The sequence below is a fragment of the Netta rufina genome (assembly GCF_964035555.1).
Source record: "Netta rufina genome assembly, chromosome: Z".
In the NCBI taxonomy this organism is placed as follows: domain Eukaryota; kingdom Metazoa; phylum Chordata; class Aves; order Anseriformes; family Anatidae; genus Netta; species Netta rufina.
The window spans coordinates 50323502-50340920 of NC_140126.1; the positions used below are offsets into that span (position 1 = coordinate 50323502).

Below are 17419 nucleotides of genomic sequence, written 5' to 3' on the forward strand. Positions count from 1 at the left end.
CAAAACCCAGAGCCTTAAATAAGAGGTATGTGGTTAACTTCTGTTTCTGTAACATTTTAAAATTATGACTTGAAGTCTCTCTGGAAACACTCAAAAACAATTGCTGGCTTTGTGGTGATGACAGAAGAGGTGGAAAACAAATCTATAATAGTTTTATTTAAAAAAAAAAAAAAAGTTCCTGCTCTCTGGGCCAATGCAGAATATTCTTCTCCAAAGCCCTTAGGAAGCTGAGTATAAAATTTTATCTCAGGACAGCAGTAGATGCAAGTATCTCACTTTATTAGTTAAGGATTTGGGAATTTCATGCTGAACTTGATGTCTTTCAGCTTTAACTATGGGAGCTGCTCAGCTCCCATATGAAAGAAGATGCCAACCCAAGTTTGCTGTGTAGTCTTCTCTCCAAAAGCCATTTGGAATTGAAACACAAAATTCACACAGCACAGCTGCTGAGAACTCTGCTGTTCATCATTACCATTATGGTAGTGGAGTATGTTTCTGGACACTGGGATTTCAGCCTGCTGCTAGTCTTCAAGGCATTTGAAAATTCAGAGCAATGGGAAGGATGTGCTGCAGAAAGGCCCTTCTGGTACATTTGAAATGGTGTATCCAGCATTGCTGCAGCTTGAGCCTTCCCAGCTATTGCACAGCATCAATCTCAGGTCATTACCTTGTTCTGTCGGATCTCATATGGAAGGTGTATTTTAAAGTATTGGAATCTAGTCTATATAATTAGGTGCTAGTGATTCCCAAGCAGTTGTAAAATATGTCTGGGATGCATCTGGGAAACTATAAATCCTCTGTTATTTGAGTTTTAAGATTAGTTATGTTGGAAGCACTTGAAACACAGCTGCTGTTGATCCCATGTTGGTCAGTAGAAAGATTGTGTGAATGAATTGCGTGATATTTGATAAGGAGTCAGAGCTAGAGATCCAAAGAGAATCTTAAATGGTGACGGAAAACAGTTGTGATGGAGTCTAGCTTTAAAAGCTACCGTGTCAAATATAAATCCAAGAGACATTTCTACTCTTTCCTGTGCAACACCTGTGTGAAAGCACAGTAGACCCCTAGCAGCCTTCAGTCCGTTCAACATGAGAGAAAGGGAGCCAACTTTCTGAGCACACGTATTTTTACAAAAATTGAAATGGGAAGTTTTGTATATTTTGGGTCCTTTCTCCCTTGCTCTGCATGCAATCAGGAGGAAAAAATATAAGAAACCCTTGTTTTGCTAATAATTCCAAACTGGATGTGGAATTCTGGTAAGGGGAGGTCTTCCAGGCAAATTTTCTTTTCTGAGCCCTTAGCACAGACATACATGTATTCTCAATGAATGTTTTACAGAGGTTCAAAATATTCCAAATTCCAGCAAGAGGAGATTGATGGAAGAGATTTTAATTGAATCATAGAATATCTGAGTTGGAAGGGACCCACAAGAAGCATAGAATAGCCTGGGTTGAAAAGGACCTTAAAGATCATTTAGTTTCAACCCGCCTGCTCTGGGCAGGGTTGCCAACCACTAGAGCAGTGGTTCTAACTAGTTCCCTGAGCAGTCTGAAATCTGCTCTCCCCAAATCCAGGTTTTGGCAGCAGTTTTCCTTTTATGACCAAATATTTTGAATTCTACTACCTCATGGCTTCTATGGCCAAGACAGCTACCAATGCCACCTCACCCACAAGACACCCCCTGTTTACAAGCAACAGGCATAGGAAAGGTACCCCCTTTCCTAGTCAGATGGATTCACCTCTATTTATTTCCATGGTGGTTTCACAACTTTTGGCACTCTTATAGTATAAACCCCACAGTTAGCCATGTTCTTCAATAATATTCTGCTGATTTATACAACTCTCTTACTCAGGGAGTGTGGTAACTTAGTATAAGAAAATATTTTTGGCTCAAAAATCTTCTACATCTTTATTATTATCAATACTAAAAAGTTAATGTTAGTTCTAAAGAACTATATGGTTTTACTGTAGTAAATACATTTCTGATATGCACTGATAGAAGTTATACAGCCACACTTTCCATGGTGGAAGGCAAAACAGCAGACTTTCAAGGGTGACTGCCAGTGTTGTAAGAAGATTGAAAAACATATTGTTCCAGGTGTATCTAGGTATTTGAGTCAAGACACCTCAGAAAACATTGTAACCCGAGTCAAAGTGAAAATTAGACATTGATGGTATCTATTGTTTTTTATGCTTCATGAACAAATCAGGGCTGATTCTCATCTTCTTATGCTGAATACTACCATACCAGAAACCTACCATGTCTTCTAAGAAATAAGGCTCTCTTTAGCAAAAGACAATGCATAAGGGCCTTTACTGTTATGTTTCTGTGTTACCTGGGAAGGGTAAGAGGATCAATGCTCTTCATGTATCACTTGTGAAAGTGCCTCGACTTTGTAAGGGACATTGTGGGTTAGTTCCTTTTTGCCTTTTACCCTTTGTAATCATTTTGGGATTTTTTTCCTTCTCTTAGAATTATGTAGTACTTTGACAGATACTCTGTGACACTATTTAGCCATGTCATGAAGGACTGTTTATCAGTAAATACAGATGACGCATCATCCTCTCCAAGGGTGCTGTGATTCTCAGAAAAATATTAAATGTATTGGCACTTTATTCTGCATTGTCCTGTGTGTACAGTGACTATTTTCTGGGCCATTTTAAACTAGGTCACTCTACAATTTCTGTGCTGATGGTGCTATTACCTTCCAAAAGGTTAAGTGACTACTGAATATCAGTAGTCACTTACTACTGATATTCAGTAGTCACTTTACTACTTTACTGCTTTACTTTGTCATCTTAACAAGTAAGCAGAAAGCAGTTTCAGTCTAGTTATAAAGATTTGTAAACTGCATAGAGCTAACATAATTTGAGTTTTAGAACACTTCTGTAAGAGACAGTCCAGCCCTGCTATGTAACAGTATTACATAGTAAACTGTAAATTGAAATTTTTATTTGCACTGGAATTAATAAAACAAAAATGATTGAAATTAATATTCCGTTGCTGTTTTCAGACAGTTTCTGTCCTTTTTCTGATCCTAACATATACACATTCAGTTAAAAAGACTCTTATACAACAAATCTACGTTTCTTGAAAAATCATGCTTTGCATTAGAACACTAAGCTATTCTGACTGTGTGCTTTAACTTTAGCTTTTATCTTTTTATCCTGTCACTGGAGATTACTTTCAAAATGGAGATCTTCAAGCAAAAATATTAGTGGTCCTTGAGCAAGTGTTCCAAAGGTCATTTAGCATCCTGCATCATCAACTGCAGAAGTAAATGATATTTAGGCTTTTTATTCATCTATTGTCCCTGTAACTAAAGCAATAATATACAGTGAGCACTTCAGCTGCAGTCCAGGAACAGAGCCTGATATGACTAACCCAAAACCCCATACCAGTACTGCAGTTCAGTTAAGATATTTTTAATAGGCAAACCACTCTTGAATTGCATTCTGCAAGGTCAATTTCGCAAGCAGAAGCAACAAAATGGGCAGGAGAAAGAATGAGAGATCATGGCAGTTTTGTCTTGCTGGCCCAGAAAGAAGTACTTAGAGCACTAAAGCTCCTGTGGAGGAGAACAAGATCTCAGAAATATGGATTGAATTTTTAGTGGAGGTTTTTAACCATAAATCATTGCTACCCCTCTGAACTGCACCCAGAGCTGAAGAAACTGCCATAAGTACAGAGCACAAAAGCTACATGAAATACTGAACAGGCAGCTGTAGTCAGAACCACCAGGGTGCTTTTTTGAACACAACTCCAAGTGGTGTGATAGCTCCATTGATGTGATGGTCTAATTTCAAAGCTACAGAGGTAGCATTCATAACAGTGAAGTCTCTGTCTGAAGGGAGCCATCACACCCCTAATAAAGAGCACTAGAGGAGAAGCTCAAGAACCTGATCCTAAAAGAAATAGTTTCTTGTTCCTGAAGACTGTATAGCTATCAGCTTCACCATCACCTTTTAAATTGAAACGTTTTCTCTTGAGTAATAGTTCTCTTGCTAATTTTCTTTTTCTCTCCAATACTGATGGTGAGAAGGATTCAACAAGCAGGTATGGGAAATATTAATTCTGGTGCACTAAGACTTGGAAGAAAAGGAAGGTGTGGGCCAGCCAGAGAAAACAATAAGTTGATGTTTTCTTTTAGCGAACACTTAGAAAAGTGCTGTGTTACCCCAAAGAGGGGAGGTGCCTGGATCAGATCATATCCTTTTGCAGGTCTGTGGTGATTAGTTGGCAAAATAAAATCATACCAAGAAAGGTGTCATCGCCACGACATCAGTGAATGGAAAGAAGCTATTGAGAAGAGTGCCGTATTGCCAATATCTTCCAGCCAAATGTCATGATATAAATATATATTTTTTTTATTAATTGATACTTTGATACTTTAATTGAAACATTGCTGCATGAGAATTTAGCAAAATAAAAATAACTTTTTACACAATCTTTTTAACGAAGTCATATACACCTAGCTTGAAAGTGGACTGTACTAAAAGATTTGCAAAAAATGTTGCTTAAATGTGGTGTAGACCATGGACAATAAATATGGAATCTGACACCAATGAAATCATTGGCAAATTTGCTACGGATTATGCAAAGCCAACATTATTGCCCTAATCACACAGAGTTAATCACTCTATGTTGGCAACTGTGACCCAAGAAATCAGAGATATTTCAGATTAAGTGAAGGTGACAGCTACAGTTAAGCGGCAAGAGCACTGGGGGTGTTCTGTTAATGATATGTGTGACTGTCAGCATGAATTTTCTTTCCATCCTCAACAGCCAACATTTCATACATTAGAAACAAATTAACAGAAAGGTGATATTCTGGCAAAAAACAATAACAATAATAATAATAAAGTCTGTTAACATATTTACTGATAAAACATTCCAGACACTGCACTGGTAAGAGCTAAGAAGATGATAGTTTATTTTCTTATATGCAATATTCAGGATCATAAAACTGCAGAGAGATGTCTGTCAAATCTGAGAAGTAAATTTCACAACCGCACTAAACAAAAATGATAAACCATAAAGAGATTGAAAACAATAAAATGCTGTAAATCTTACAGTCATGAATGTATCATTTAACTTATTAACAATATTTAAAAGTTCACAAATACATAGTAACACGTTGACACTACTGTTAACTTGTAATAAATGCATTGTGCACTTGAATTCTTGTCTATTATTTGTAGCAGATGATGACAGAATTACGCGTGGAATTAGTCTAGGAAATAAGTAACAGAGCTCAATATGTATACTATTCAGTAGCTACAATTACTAACATCAGTAATAATTATCTCCTAAAATTAATTTTATCCCCATCAGTGTATGTTAGCACATAAAAGTACACTTCTCTCTTTTGAGTTAAATTACTTAGCAGAATTACTGGTAATATTCACTTTTAAGTTACCTTTCTGCTCTTTGTGTTTATCTTTGAAATCCTTATGTAAAATCCTTTGAAACAGCTTCTATGAAGTTTGGAGCAGACATGAGTATTGTAAATGTGCAAATGATGGCAAAAAGGGTAAATGCAACCAGGCATAATCTGTCTATAACTGCAGCTGCAAACTTCCACTCGCTGCAGATTTCTTCACCCTCGTCTTGCTTCCTGAAGCGTGTTGCTATGAACTGAACTTCCTCCAGGATCTTCACAATCACTGGGATAGTATCCATTAAAGCTTTCTTTTGAACAAGCTCATTGTCTTCTGGCAAGGGGCAAGAGATCTTTCCACTCTTGCTACCGAGGTCATTGTTCTGGGGGCAGCATGGATTCTCCATTGCATGGTAGCTGTAGATCATGTTGCCATTGCTGGACTGGTGCCCAGGCAGGGTGTTCATCTCCACGTTCTTCATGCTTGGATGGTGCTTGGGGTAGCTATATTTGCAAGAGAGGGGCTTTAGGTTTTCTCCAGGTTTTTTCATACGTAAAAACCACGCACACCAATTCAGCAGAATGACACGGACCTGAAAGAAAGTGGTCATGATATAAATAAATGGAAATTTAGTGCAATTTAACAGGTTTTGAAACACTCAGTGACTGTTATAGTCAGTCTGTATGTTCTGCTAGAATGACTGGCTGCTGTTTCTAAAGAAAAACAGAAAATAAGTTAGACTGGGCAGTTCAAGTCCTAATGCTTTTGTTGGCTGCTGTTGTCTCCCCATAATCATGTGTACAATTGCTTGAAGCATTGTGAGAATACTCTAACCTGCACATGGCAGACTGTGGAGTGTACATTTCTTGTAAAGGTCATCAGTTGAGACAAATGCGGAGAGTGCATCCATCTCTTTTTCCTTATGAAACGATCTTCTGGTGTCCTGCCTGAAATCTGAGCCTCCTATAATTCCTGTATTCGACATCATTTGTTGTGAACTAAATCAGTAGATCTTGTAATTGTGAAGTCCTGCAAGCAGTATGTATACAAAATGGACATTTGCATGGTGCTCATGAGTTACTCCAGGGAGAGAGAGGACCTCTGTAATGACTTTGTCATTCTGGCTGCAAGTCCAATAATCTGCTGTTTGGGAAAAAACAAAAGTGACCACTGTTTTTGGGAAGAACAGGACTCTTTCTGCATTTCTAGTTGCAGTCATGTCAGCCACACATAGCTCAGCACCACCCTCTGCCACTGTGGTTGTTTTAGATAGAGGCTGAGTTGTCTCCTACGTTTTGCACAGTGAAGATACAGGGATGCGGAAATTGCAGCAAGCATGTCAAGTTGCTGCTGTAATGACAAGCATAATTTCAGAAAGGAGAAAGCATTAATTACCACAGTTGGGAATAATACTAATAAAACCCCCAAGCAATAGAAAGTGGAAGATGGTTACACAACTTTGAAATTCTACAGTAAGTGTTCTTGTGGTTTGCAGTCTCGTACTGTTTTCTGTGATCCTTCCTGCTTCTCTCCTATTAATGAATCATTTACTCTTCATCATGAAGAATATTTCCTGTGTTTCAAATTACTGTTGTTTTTTTGTTTGTTTGTTTGTTTTTGTTTTTGTTTTTGTTTTTGTTTTTTCCCAAGGGCTTTAACTGTTTCATTTATTTCCTCCGTGGTCAGCACAGACAAACAGAAAACTGTAATGTAGCAGCTTAAAAAAATCCATCCTCAATTTAATTGAACTTACTTAATTATAATGTCCTCTGACAGCCTTTAGACAGAAAATGAAACATCATTGAATAAATAAGGTCTTAATTACTAACAGTATTTTAACAGTGTTTGTGGCAAGGGGGAGAAAGACAAATATTTTCTTCAGTACCATGAAATTCCAGAATACTGCACCAGGCAAGCTTTCTTATTTGAAAATGTTAATAAGTCTCTTAGCTCTGGAAGGAGACATGAGGTAAAAAGCTTTTTTCTATGTGAATGTTACTTTTCCTTTCAAGACAAAGTGTTTGCTCCCTAGGGAAATTAGATTTATAGATATAGCCAAGCCCATTTCCCATAGAAAAATAAATATGTGCAAGAAAGCAACACAGCTTTTAATTTGCTTGAACTTCAAAATGCAATATTTCTTTGAAAACAGAGATGCTCAGGCATCAAAATGGTCTGTCATGCCAATTAACTCAGGAGACAGACACAGCACAGGAGCTGTCAGAAAACAGCCAGGATTTGATGGTATGAGCCTACATTCTCATCTGCACTGTCATTTATGGGTGTCTGTGGAGGAATGGCACAGGTATGCCACCTTCAGAAGTTAGCAGCCTGCCACTGTTGCGACCTTGCCACCACCACACCCTTTCTGCTCTCTGTGCTATCTGTCCTATACCTCTCACCTATCCAATCGTTTTGCTTGCCAGCAGAGGTGGGTTGGTGGAGCTGAACCTCACACTTGATATTATCCACTCTCAGATTGTCAGCAAGCTGGACTTTGCCTCACGCTATTTCAGCAGATGTTTTAAAAAGTGCCACGTTGCCATGAGATCCCACTTCTGAGCTGAGTAACCAGCAAATACCATGACTGAACACCTCGGATTTAAGCTTCTCTCTCGGAAAGATGCAGGCTCTAGTAAATCATCTAAGATTAATAGACAGAATGGCACAATTCTCAACTGTGGAGTAAGGGAAAAAGCAAGAACTTGCAGAGAGCTTAAAAACTAACACTCATATCTCCTCCCTCCTCTGGCCCAAAGGCCAAACACCAAGCCCTTGAGAGACAGGCAGGGAAAAGAAACTGCTCAGTTGTGAAAAGTTTAGAAAGCAGATGTTTCAGCAGTGCAGTTGGCTATCCCCTCTAGGTTTGACGCTGCTTCCACACAAACCCAGTGCCTTCCCCTGGAACTTACCCCAGCACTAATTGCATCGGAGCAGGAGGTGAAAATAATTGTGTAATGTTATCCAGTCAACTAGGGCGAGAGCTCTGCAGTACACTGGTGTCTGGCTTTGTGAGGAGGAGGAGAGTGTGGGGAGAAAGTAGCTGGTAGGGGAATCTGATGAAACTGGAATTGCAGAGGAAAAAAACCAGTATTTCCTACTTTCTGCAGACAGATGTATTATATCCCATTTTTTTCACTGAGCAAAAGTCTGTAACGCTGTCTGGGACAGAAAAATGTAACATGCCTTGAAAGAGGGGGGACAGGAAAAAATGAAAAATGGAGAATGTGCCATGAATCCTAGTAACTGAGACTTGGGCATGTATTGCAGAGGACTAATGCCCAATTTTGTGGAATTAGGCTCTTCCCCGCATACCTGGCATTTTTTTTTCTCTTGAGATCCCTTAGCCCTGTCAACTTGCCTGTTCTGCATATTTCATAGTCTTATCATCTGCTCTTTGCAGCGGTCCATTAAAGAGTTTTTGCTTCATAATTGTTTTTTGTTTGGTTGGTTTTATTGTTTTTATTTTGTTTGTTTGTTTGGTTGGTTGGTTTGTTTGTTTGTTTGTTTGTTTGTTTGTTTTAATGCATGCCAGTTCACCAGTTCAGCAGTCAGGGCACTGAATCATGTTCATCAGGAGTGTTAATTCTTTATACTCAGTGTTTCCAGATGAGAGGGTGGACCTCAGCAGCTCTGTGGCAAGACCCCAAACTACTCAACCAGGTCTTCTTTTATCTGCAGTTTTGATTCTTTCATCCTTTGGTCCAGATGTTGTCAGGCACAGACCAGGTGGTAGTCACAAAGCTTAGCAGCAGGTCTCTGGTGGGCTCATGAGTCCCACACAACATGCTTCAAAACATAGATCCAGAGTCCTCCATTCCCTCTCTTCTCACATCCCAGCCCCTGTATTCCCAGACTGGTTTCAAGAGTCTGGTTAGGTCTAATGCCAAAATGGCCAGGCCTAATGCCCAAACTGGCCAAATTAACAGAAGCTCCCGTCTTCATCAGCTGTGTTAGCACAGGAGGTTGCCGTGGGACTTTGCAGCACTGTTCTCTAAGGTTTGTGCTCTCTCATGAGAACCTCCCAGAAGAGTCCTGAATCATCATTTCCTCCAAAATCTGAGCACCATATGACAGTTTCCGCAGCAAAATAACTGAGGAGGCCTGAGAGGATCTCCTGCCATTCTGTGAAAGAGAGAAAGAGCTGACTTGGAAGGCCTTGTGAGCATATTTAATATGAGCCATTTTGTCCAGGCTCCTCAAAAAGCAAGAGGAATAATAAAATTGCTCGTGGGAGCTGTTAAGCTGCTACATACTCTGTCTAGACAGGTATCTGAAGCATGTTTACCCAAATTTTTGCCCTCAAGTCTTGCTTGCATGGAGGTTTATCCACAATTAACATGCTCTGGTGTCTTGAAAGTAAAATGATCTTCAAAGATATGGCACCTTAAGAAATAATTATTAGTAGACTTATTACTCTTGGACTTTCTTTCATTTATTTATTTTTTAATTTGCACTGATGCTGCAGTTTATTTTTAGAGAAGTCAAATTAGAAAACATTTCTGTTCTCAGGCTGACATTGGTAGGCTTATGACATTTAACATTGTGTCAGGATAATTGTCTAGCATGACAAATGTGGTGAATGAGGTACTAAAGGATGCTGTAGGAGCAGACGTCTGCAAAACCAAGGTAGGCAGATGACTATTTGTATCTGCTTATGCCTTCATTGCTTTTCTTTTTGCAATAGCAAAGCATAACCTTCTTATTCTGAAACCTATTCTAAGGGAAATGAGAGAGGAAAAAAAAACAACATACTTTTGTTTTAACTGGAAAATCTAAAATAAAGTCATTCCTCCTGAAAGGCATCTGGGACAGGTGCCAGACCTCAGTGGGAAAACAGAGTCTTCTGCTGCAGAGAAAAGAGGGTCCACATGTGAGCTGAACTGAGAAGTGATCAGATGGAAACAGACAGAATTAATTTTCCACTTGGAGCAGTAGACATGCTTCAGCAAAGGGCAGATAACTGAGCCAGTGATGTCCAGGGATCTCCTTGATGCCAGAGTGAGCCCAACCTTTCTGTTTTTGCTGATGGTGCATTAGGAGCCATATCCAAGCTGTGAGAAGCATCGCTGTGCTCTGTGTTCAGTAATGAGTTGTTGGTGTTCCTGGTTTTCCAGCAGCTCTGGGAGCCAGCTCGTAACTGGGGCAGTTGCAAGAGAAGATAAGCAAATTGGCCTCACCTCCTGCCTTTGTTCTGGGGGATTACAGCTCTGATGTTAAATTCAGTGAGAATCTGTGAGGGAGCAGAGCAGACAAACTGCCCAGCAGAGACCAGTCAGTGTTTGCTGGTGCTTTGTAATGCCACATTTTATTGGTGTCTGCTGCATAAGAAATCAAAGGTGCTGCCCATGGGGTTGGTGCTTACAAAGCAGGTGCTGAGAGAGATTACTCTTACCTACCCCTGTTTAAAGTTTAAATTAAAAATAAATAAATAAATAAATAACAGATGCTATTTTTAATGGAAACCCCAATTTAGTATGTTTGTTCTTCCACCCCAACAGCAAAAGTAACAGTGTAAAACAGTGTCCATATTGACACTTAGGGTTAATGAGGAACAACGTCTGCCCCTCATCAGTTTGCCACAACATTTAAATTTTTCCATCAGTAGGTTGTTGAATATTTACCACCAGAGGTACTTACCCATCTGGGCATCTTTCCGGCTTGTGGGTCATGATGGTGAAACTGCAGAACCAGCACCGTTACAACCACAGACAGACCAACGATGACCATGATGCTAGCGAAATACTGAGCTGCAAGTAGAAGGAGGATTTGGTTAGGAGGAAAAAAAATAAAATAAAATAAAAAATTATTCCTTGCCCAGGCCCTGAGAGCTACATTTGAGAAGCACTGCATCTTATCCAAACACCCTCTTCTCTGATCTTCAACATTGGAGCATCTGAGGCCTCTGAGGTTTTCAGTCTACCTGCTCAGTTCCCCCCTCTCCACCAAGAAAGGCCAGAACCAGTGAAAGGCTTGTGTTGGTGAGTTTTTGTTCCCAGAGAGGAATGTACAGCTCTATGCCAGGGACCTGCTCCCTGTCTGCTGCCAGGACAGCAAGGTGCCTGCAGAGCTGACCAGAACACCTTCATGCCATCATTGCTCACAAGGGGTTAGGTGCATTTTTTCAACATCCTCCTCAACCCTTAGGGCCACCTTCTAAGTGCTAAATTTAAACCTTCCATGCAGGAAAGAAAAGATCTTGAAAGCCAGAACTGGGACCTGAAACTGAGTCACCTCAGTGTCAGTAGAGCCTCCTCATTCCAGCAGTGGGGTTGATGCACCAGAGCATACAGAAGAATTATCCACAGGGCTAATGACATTTGAAGGCATCTGTGTCAAAACACCAGGGACCATTATAGCTGGGTGACAGGGAGAGATGTGGGAGAGAATGTGACACCACCACCACAGGCTGCAGCCTCCTTCCATCATCAGCCCTCCCTCCTGCAGCTTGCAGAAAAAAAATTAGAATCTAATTAAGACTCCGAGGCAAGTTTTTCTATCTCAATTTCTTAATGCTGCATCCCACTGCCTCAGCAGGAAAAACAAATAAAAAAAAAATCTCGTTCATAATAATGAGGTTCTGAAACCTTTCTGAAACCAACGCTGCTATTGCTTCAAGAGGCAGTTGTGGGTTTCTGAGACAAGATGAATTTCACAGCTGAATGCTCCTGAGAGTGAGGTGAATTGAGAGGTCTTTGCTGCACCTACTCATAAGAGAACAGACCCTACAGCCAGGCAGAAGAACAGTGTGAGGAATGTTTTAACAATTTGTGTCCATAAAGAACAATTCCATTTGAATCCTGTCTGCCTCTGGGCCCTGCACTGGCAATTTAATTCTTGAACCACAGATGCAGTGTGTCCCAGTCTCCCCCTCATTCTAGTCAATTTATCAAGTCTTAAGAAAATACTCCTTAAATTTATGAACCTGTTTGCTTTTGTTATTCCGGACTTCTATTTCTAACAGTTACAGGTTTTTTTTTTTTCCTGTCTTCTTCGAGATTAACTTAACACTGCTATAGATGTGTCTGTGAATGACTGGGGAAGAATGTTTTAATTACTCGTGAAGCGTCAAATAAGAAAGCTGTTTGTGTTTGATGTCTGGGAGTTTCAGAACAACTGATAACAACTAGTGACTGTCATGGGATACTATGCGGATCTTTGGTATCTGGTTAGGGGGGGCCGAGAGATAAAGAGGAAGGAGAAAGAAGCTGAAGGATGGCGGGAGACAAGACTTGAAGAGAATGTTCTATAAACTTGGCATGGTTCCAAGTAAGTAGAAAGGGGGAGAGGAAGACTACGAGCCTTCAGCATGAAAGACCCCAAACTCGGGGTTGAAAGGAGATGTTTGATTTGATTCCAGCTTGCCCCTTACAAGAGAAGTGTTGGTATCACTGTTTTAATTACTGCCATAAATCACTAAATACTACAGTAAATTCCATAAAATTTGGTGCCTTCAATAAGACTGTGTGGCCTGAAGTGATCCACTTAAAGGGCTTTGGCTTGGATTTTTTTCACAGAATCTTACAAAATTACCTGCCCTGTTGAATTTGAAAAGTACTTGGTATTACCTGACACTATCAAGGTTCAAGCCAATGATTAGGATAGGAAATCAGTCTTAACTTTGTGTGCTGTAAACCCAGCAACTGAGGTCAGGAACTTGCTGTAGATATCTACTAGTAAACAAGGAAAGCTGTTTTTTCAGGAACAGATTGGGAATTGTAGGGGACCCGTGGAGCCATAAAGAAAGATGTTTTTTGCTTCTGCCTAATGATAGACAAAAGAAAATAGATAAGAAATGGCTGGGTGAGCACCATCCAGTATTTGTCAGGTAGGTTCAATTCAAGGCACAGTTAAGTTTTCAGTTGGAAAGTAAAGATGGAGGGAATAGGGAATTGTACTTCAGCCCAGTTACCAGGGTCAGGCAATGAAAAGTCACAAGAGAATCTGTGAGATGAAAATTGGCAAAATTGGCATGGGTAAACCCATGCACCCCAGGTGCTGAGTTTATCTCAGGGGAAGAAAGCCCCAAATCCATGGAGAAGCCCAGACTTGAATTTTGCCAGCCCGAAAGAACCAGCAGTGAAAGAGGTGGAAGGAAGTAGCAGTGGGTGGCACGCTTTGCATGTTAGCCTTTCACAGCTCCAGTATGCAACATGATAAATGATGTCTCCTGCTCTTCTGTGGCAAGGCAAGGTAGACCTAAGAGTCATTGTTCACAAAGAAATTGCTAGATCCCCACATCTATCTTTGATCAAAATAAGATTTCAACTACAATCCAAATCTTGTACTGGGACATAGATGCAGGTAGAGATGACCAAGACCAAGCTGGGCCTGGGTTCAGTGACAGTTCACGTGGAAGGGAAGGAAAGACCCCAGGACTCAGTGTTAAATTCTGCAAGGCAAACAGATGCTGACTTGGTAAAAACATGTGTACCCACTCAGCATTTCCTGATCTTCCCTTCCAGGGTTTGATCTTACAGCCTTCTATTTCCCTGCTGAAAAATGTGGTCCTTCTGCAATAGTCAGGAAAACTGGTGAGTAAGACTCCCATGCCATCTCCCATGCACCTCCCCAAAATCATTGCTTAATGGTTTGAGAATTCTCCAGCCTGCTGACTTGGCATCTCTGCCCCTGGCAGGTTTTAGCCGTCACAACAGATGGATCAACCCCATCACCTGGTGAAAGCAACAAGGACTGATGTCCCATTTCACACCTAGCACGCCCTCTGTTTTGACTGTGACTTTCTCACTTTTCTTAAGCCACCCTATGAGGAGAGGAGCAGGCTGCAGCTGCCCCACACTTGGCCCAAATGAGCCCAAATTAGTGAACTCTAGTCCTGGGGCACCACTGATGTTGCTGAACACTGCCACCAAAACAGAGATGCTCTCCCATGAAATGCGGCACAGGAAACAAGTGACACTTACGGGCTTAGGGCTTTGAAGCTGCTGCTTTCACCAAGCCCTACCCTCGTGTGTGCCTGTTGGCAGGACTAAATCTGAATCTGATTTCACAAAAGCTCATCCCTTCTCACTGAAACAGCAGAAGGGAAGTGCTCAATCTCTCTCACTAAGCATCTCTCTGTATCCTTCTTAAGAGCTCCTGCTTACTGAGATCTTCCCTCATAAAAATGGGTCATGCTAGGGGCTTTAACAAATCACCTTCCAGTGGGTAGTGTCAGCCCTTGGATGAACAAAGAGCAACCCCAGACCAGGGTGCATTAGCAAGAGCACGGGACCAAGTGCTGTGCGTCAGCTGCTCTGAGGCACATCTGGGAAATGACTGACCCGTTCTAGAAGGCAACTGCTTCGTCTACACTCCCTGCCCTGGACAGCTGCCACAGTCCAGGAAAGGGAGAGATCTGCATTTCCAGTCCCACCAGATACCTGCCTTATACAGCGACATCGCCCAGGAATACCAACGCCTGCTAGATGCTCTCCATTGATTTCAGAGCTGCATGCCACTCTCTTTAGCAATTACGTGTGAAAAGGAAAGCTGTTTAAGATTGTTGGCTGATGTCTTCCAAGCATGAAATATTTGCTCTCCTACAGCTGATATTATTCCCTTTGCCAAAGGAGGCGTGATGTAACACGCTACCTGGACAGCTGTTCTAACATCTGGGAGTTGTCAGCCTCTGTCTCAGCACAGTCAGAAGAAGATCAGGTGCTGCTGTCATAGCAAATACAGATCTAATATAGCCACAGAGACCCAGAAGCTCTCTAAAATATCAGTGACAACAGCTATTTGTTCTTACAGACATCCTCTGACATTGCCTATATCAAAAGGATGGCACTGACTTGCAATTCATAACTCAAGGAGCTTCCAGCATGATTTATGGACCCTCTGTGCCCTTATTTGATGTCAGGAAAGCACCTTAGGATTATTTCAGAAATTATTTGGATCTGCTGCTTGAGTGGAACTGGATTAAGTTTAAGGGCTGATTAGGAGCAGGGTAAATAAAACAGAAACCCTGAGGGGTGAAATGATTCCAGATGGATGCTTCACTTTGTTGATTTTATCACTGAACACTGATTCAGAAAGCAGTATATTACCCAGATTTATTAACACAACTAATCATAGGAAAGGCAGAGCTTCTCCATTGTGGCCAGTTACAGTCTTGCTGTTACTATGGAAGAGGGGGAACAAAAAAAGAGTGTCATGATCAAGTATTTACAATGATGAGGTTGGATACCTGCCACTGCCTTTCCTGTTCATATTCCTTCTTTGCTGCAAGCACCAGTTTGTGCATCTGAAGTGCAGGACTGGTTCAGAGCTTCTGTAAGTCAGGTCATTTCAATCATTTAGCACTGAGCACTTCTGGTGAACTCTCACAAAATGGCAGAAAAATCCCAGAAAGTATGCACAGAATGAGATACACGCTGCTCTTCCCTCTGGAATGGCTCCAGGTTAATAAACTGACACCTGTGGAGGGTGCAGGAAACCCCAGATGCCAACACAAGGACTTCCAGCCGTCCTCCTTATGTCATGGAGCAGGACTGGTGCAGGTCTGGACTGTCGCAGTCTGCAGCAGGTGATGGCTGTACATGGGCAGAGCTTCTTGGAGACAAGGGAAATCAGAAGGTGGAGGACCGACTGCCTTGCTGCCTGACTTACTGTTGCACACGGACAGTAAAGAGACAAGGAAGATGACAAGAGCAAGAAAAAGTTGTCTATCGTTACCATTTGCTGTAGCTGGGACACCTTGTGTTAATCCATTAGGTCTCACTGGCAGTAGAAGGCAAAAAAAAATTGTTACTGGTGCCTCACAAACATGAAATGTATTAAAGGACTGAGAGACTTCAGGATTAGACCCCATCTTGACCTTCTGATTATGGTATTTGTAGAGGGCATGGATTTTCTATGTCTTTTTCCTCCCACGTGCTGCTGAATAATAGAAGCAAGTGTTTGAGGAATAAAACTGTTCTTTCTTTTTTTTTTTTTTTTTTTTTTTTTTTTTCTCTTTTAAACAATGTGCATCCAAGACTCATGGATTTCTGCAAAGCACCATTGATCACCATAAAAAACTGCTGCAAATAAGAATTTCTGTAGGGTGGAAGAGGTTGGGAGGAGACCTGGCATCAGCAGGTCACCAGGAAGGACCATGAAAAGGGAAGGAGAAAAGTATTCCACAAAACTGGAAAGAGACAGAGAAAAATGAAAGGGCAGCAGCTGAAGACATGCAGGCAGGTAAGAGAAGATGCAATAGATTAATCTCATTTTCTCTCTCTAGTCAGTACCATTAATAACATTTTATGCTCATAGCTTAAACAATCTGTAACTCCTGGAGGTGGCAAAGCACCACACTGCTTCCTTGTCTTAGCAATTTGCAGTCTCATTTGCTGTATGACTAACTGCAAGAAATCACCCTAAGCATCTGCTGCACACATACTTACCCACAGCTTACAACCCTGATTTGTATTGAGATAACATTGGCAAGATAATGAACGGCAAGGAGCGGAGGAGGCTGAAAACAGGTCAGCACAGTAGAGCCCTGAGCTGCAAATTTAAGTGCTGTGGATTTAGAATAAGCAAGCAGATGAAGAAGACAGAGGAAAATCCAGTTATGCTGTCTGGAGACAAGGGTAACTTGAGGGGTTTTGTGCAGCATTTGACACATCCAGCCAAGGTGTCAGGCATCATGTGGAGGTTGATCGTAGGAAGTGACAGTTCCTTACATTTACAAGCCCCACTGTCCACTTCCAAATGCGCTCTGCACATGTTATCTTTCAGGTGTTTCATGTGTAAGAATCCTTGTAGAGAAAACACGAATTTGGTTGTGTTATTCTGGAGATAGAAATAGTGATTTGCAGTGTTTTGGAGACATTTGGCTGTGGGGGAAAAAAATCTGACATGATTGAGGACTTCTCCACAACAGGATGTTCTCTGACTGGTTTCAGAACATTTCACCTGAGGATTTCGCTTTTGGGCAACCTGATCTGACATCCTCAGAGCAGTGGCTAGGCTGGAGGGAGAGCAGCAGTCTCACAGTTTCTTGCAGATTTGGACTCAAGCTAAAGCTGTCCTGCTGTGAGTGCCTCTA

General features: G+C 41.2%; 1 protein-coding gene across 1 annotated transcript in view; it reads right to left on the bottom strand.

Annotated features, from left to right (window-relative positions):
* Window positions 1-5452: 5452 nt before the first annotated feature.
* Window positions 5453-17419, bottom strand: part of LOC311221636 (neuronal acetylcholine receptor subunit alpha-7-like) — a gene marked incomplete at both ends in the record, with an annotated part of 58767 nt that continues 46800 nt past the window's right edge. Inside the window, 2 exons of the mRNA XM_084305732.1 lie at window positions 5453-5974; window positions 11023-11132. Of these exons, the coding sequence (XP_084161858.1) occupies window positions 5453-5974; window positions 11023-11132 (632 nt within the window). The remainder of the gene's footprint in view (window positions 5975-11022; window positions 11133-17419) is intronic.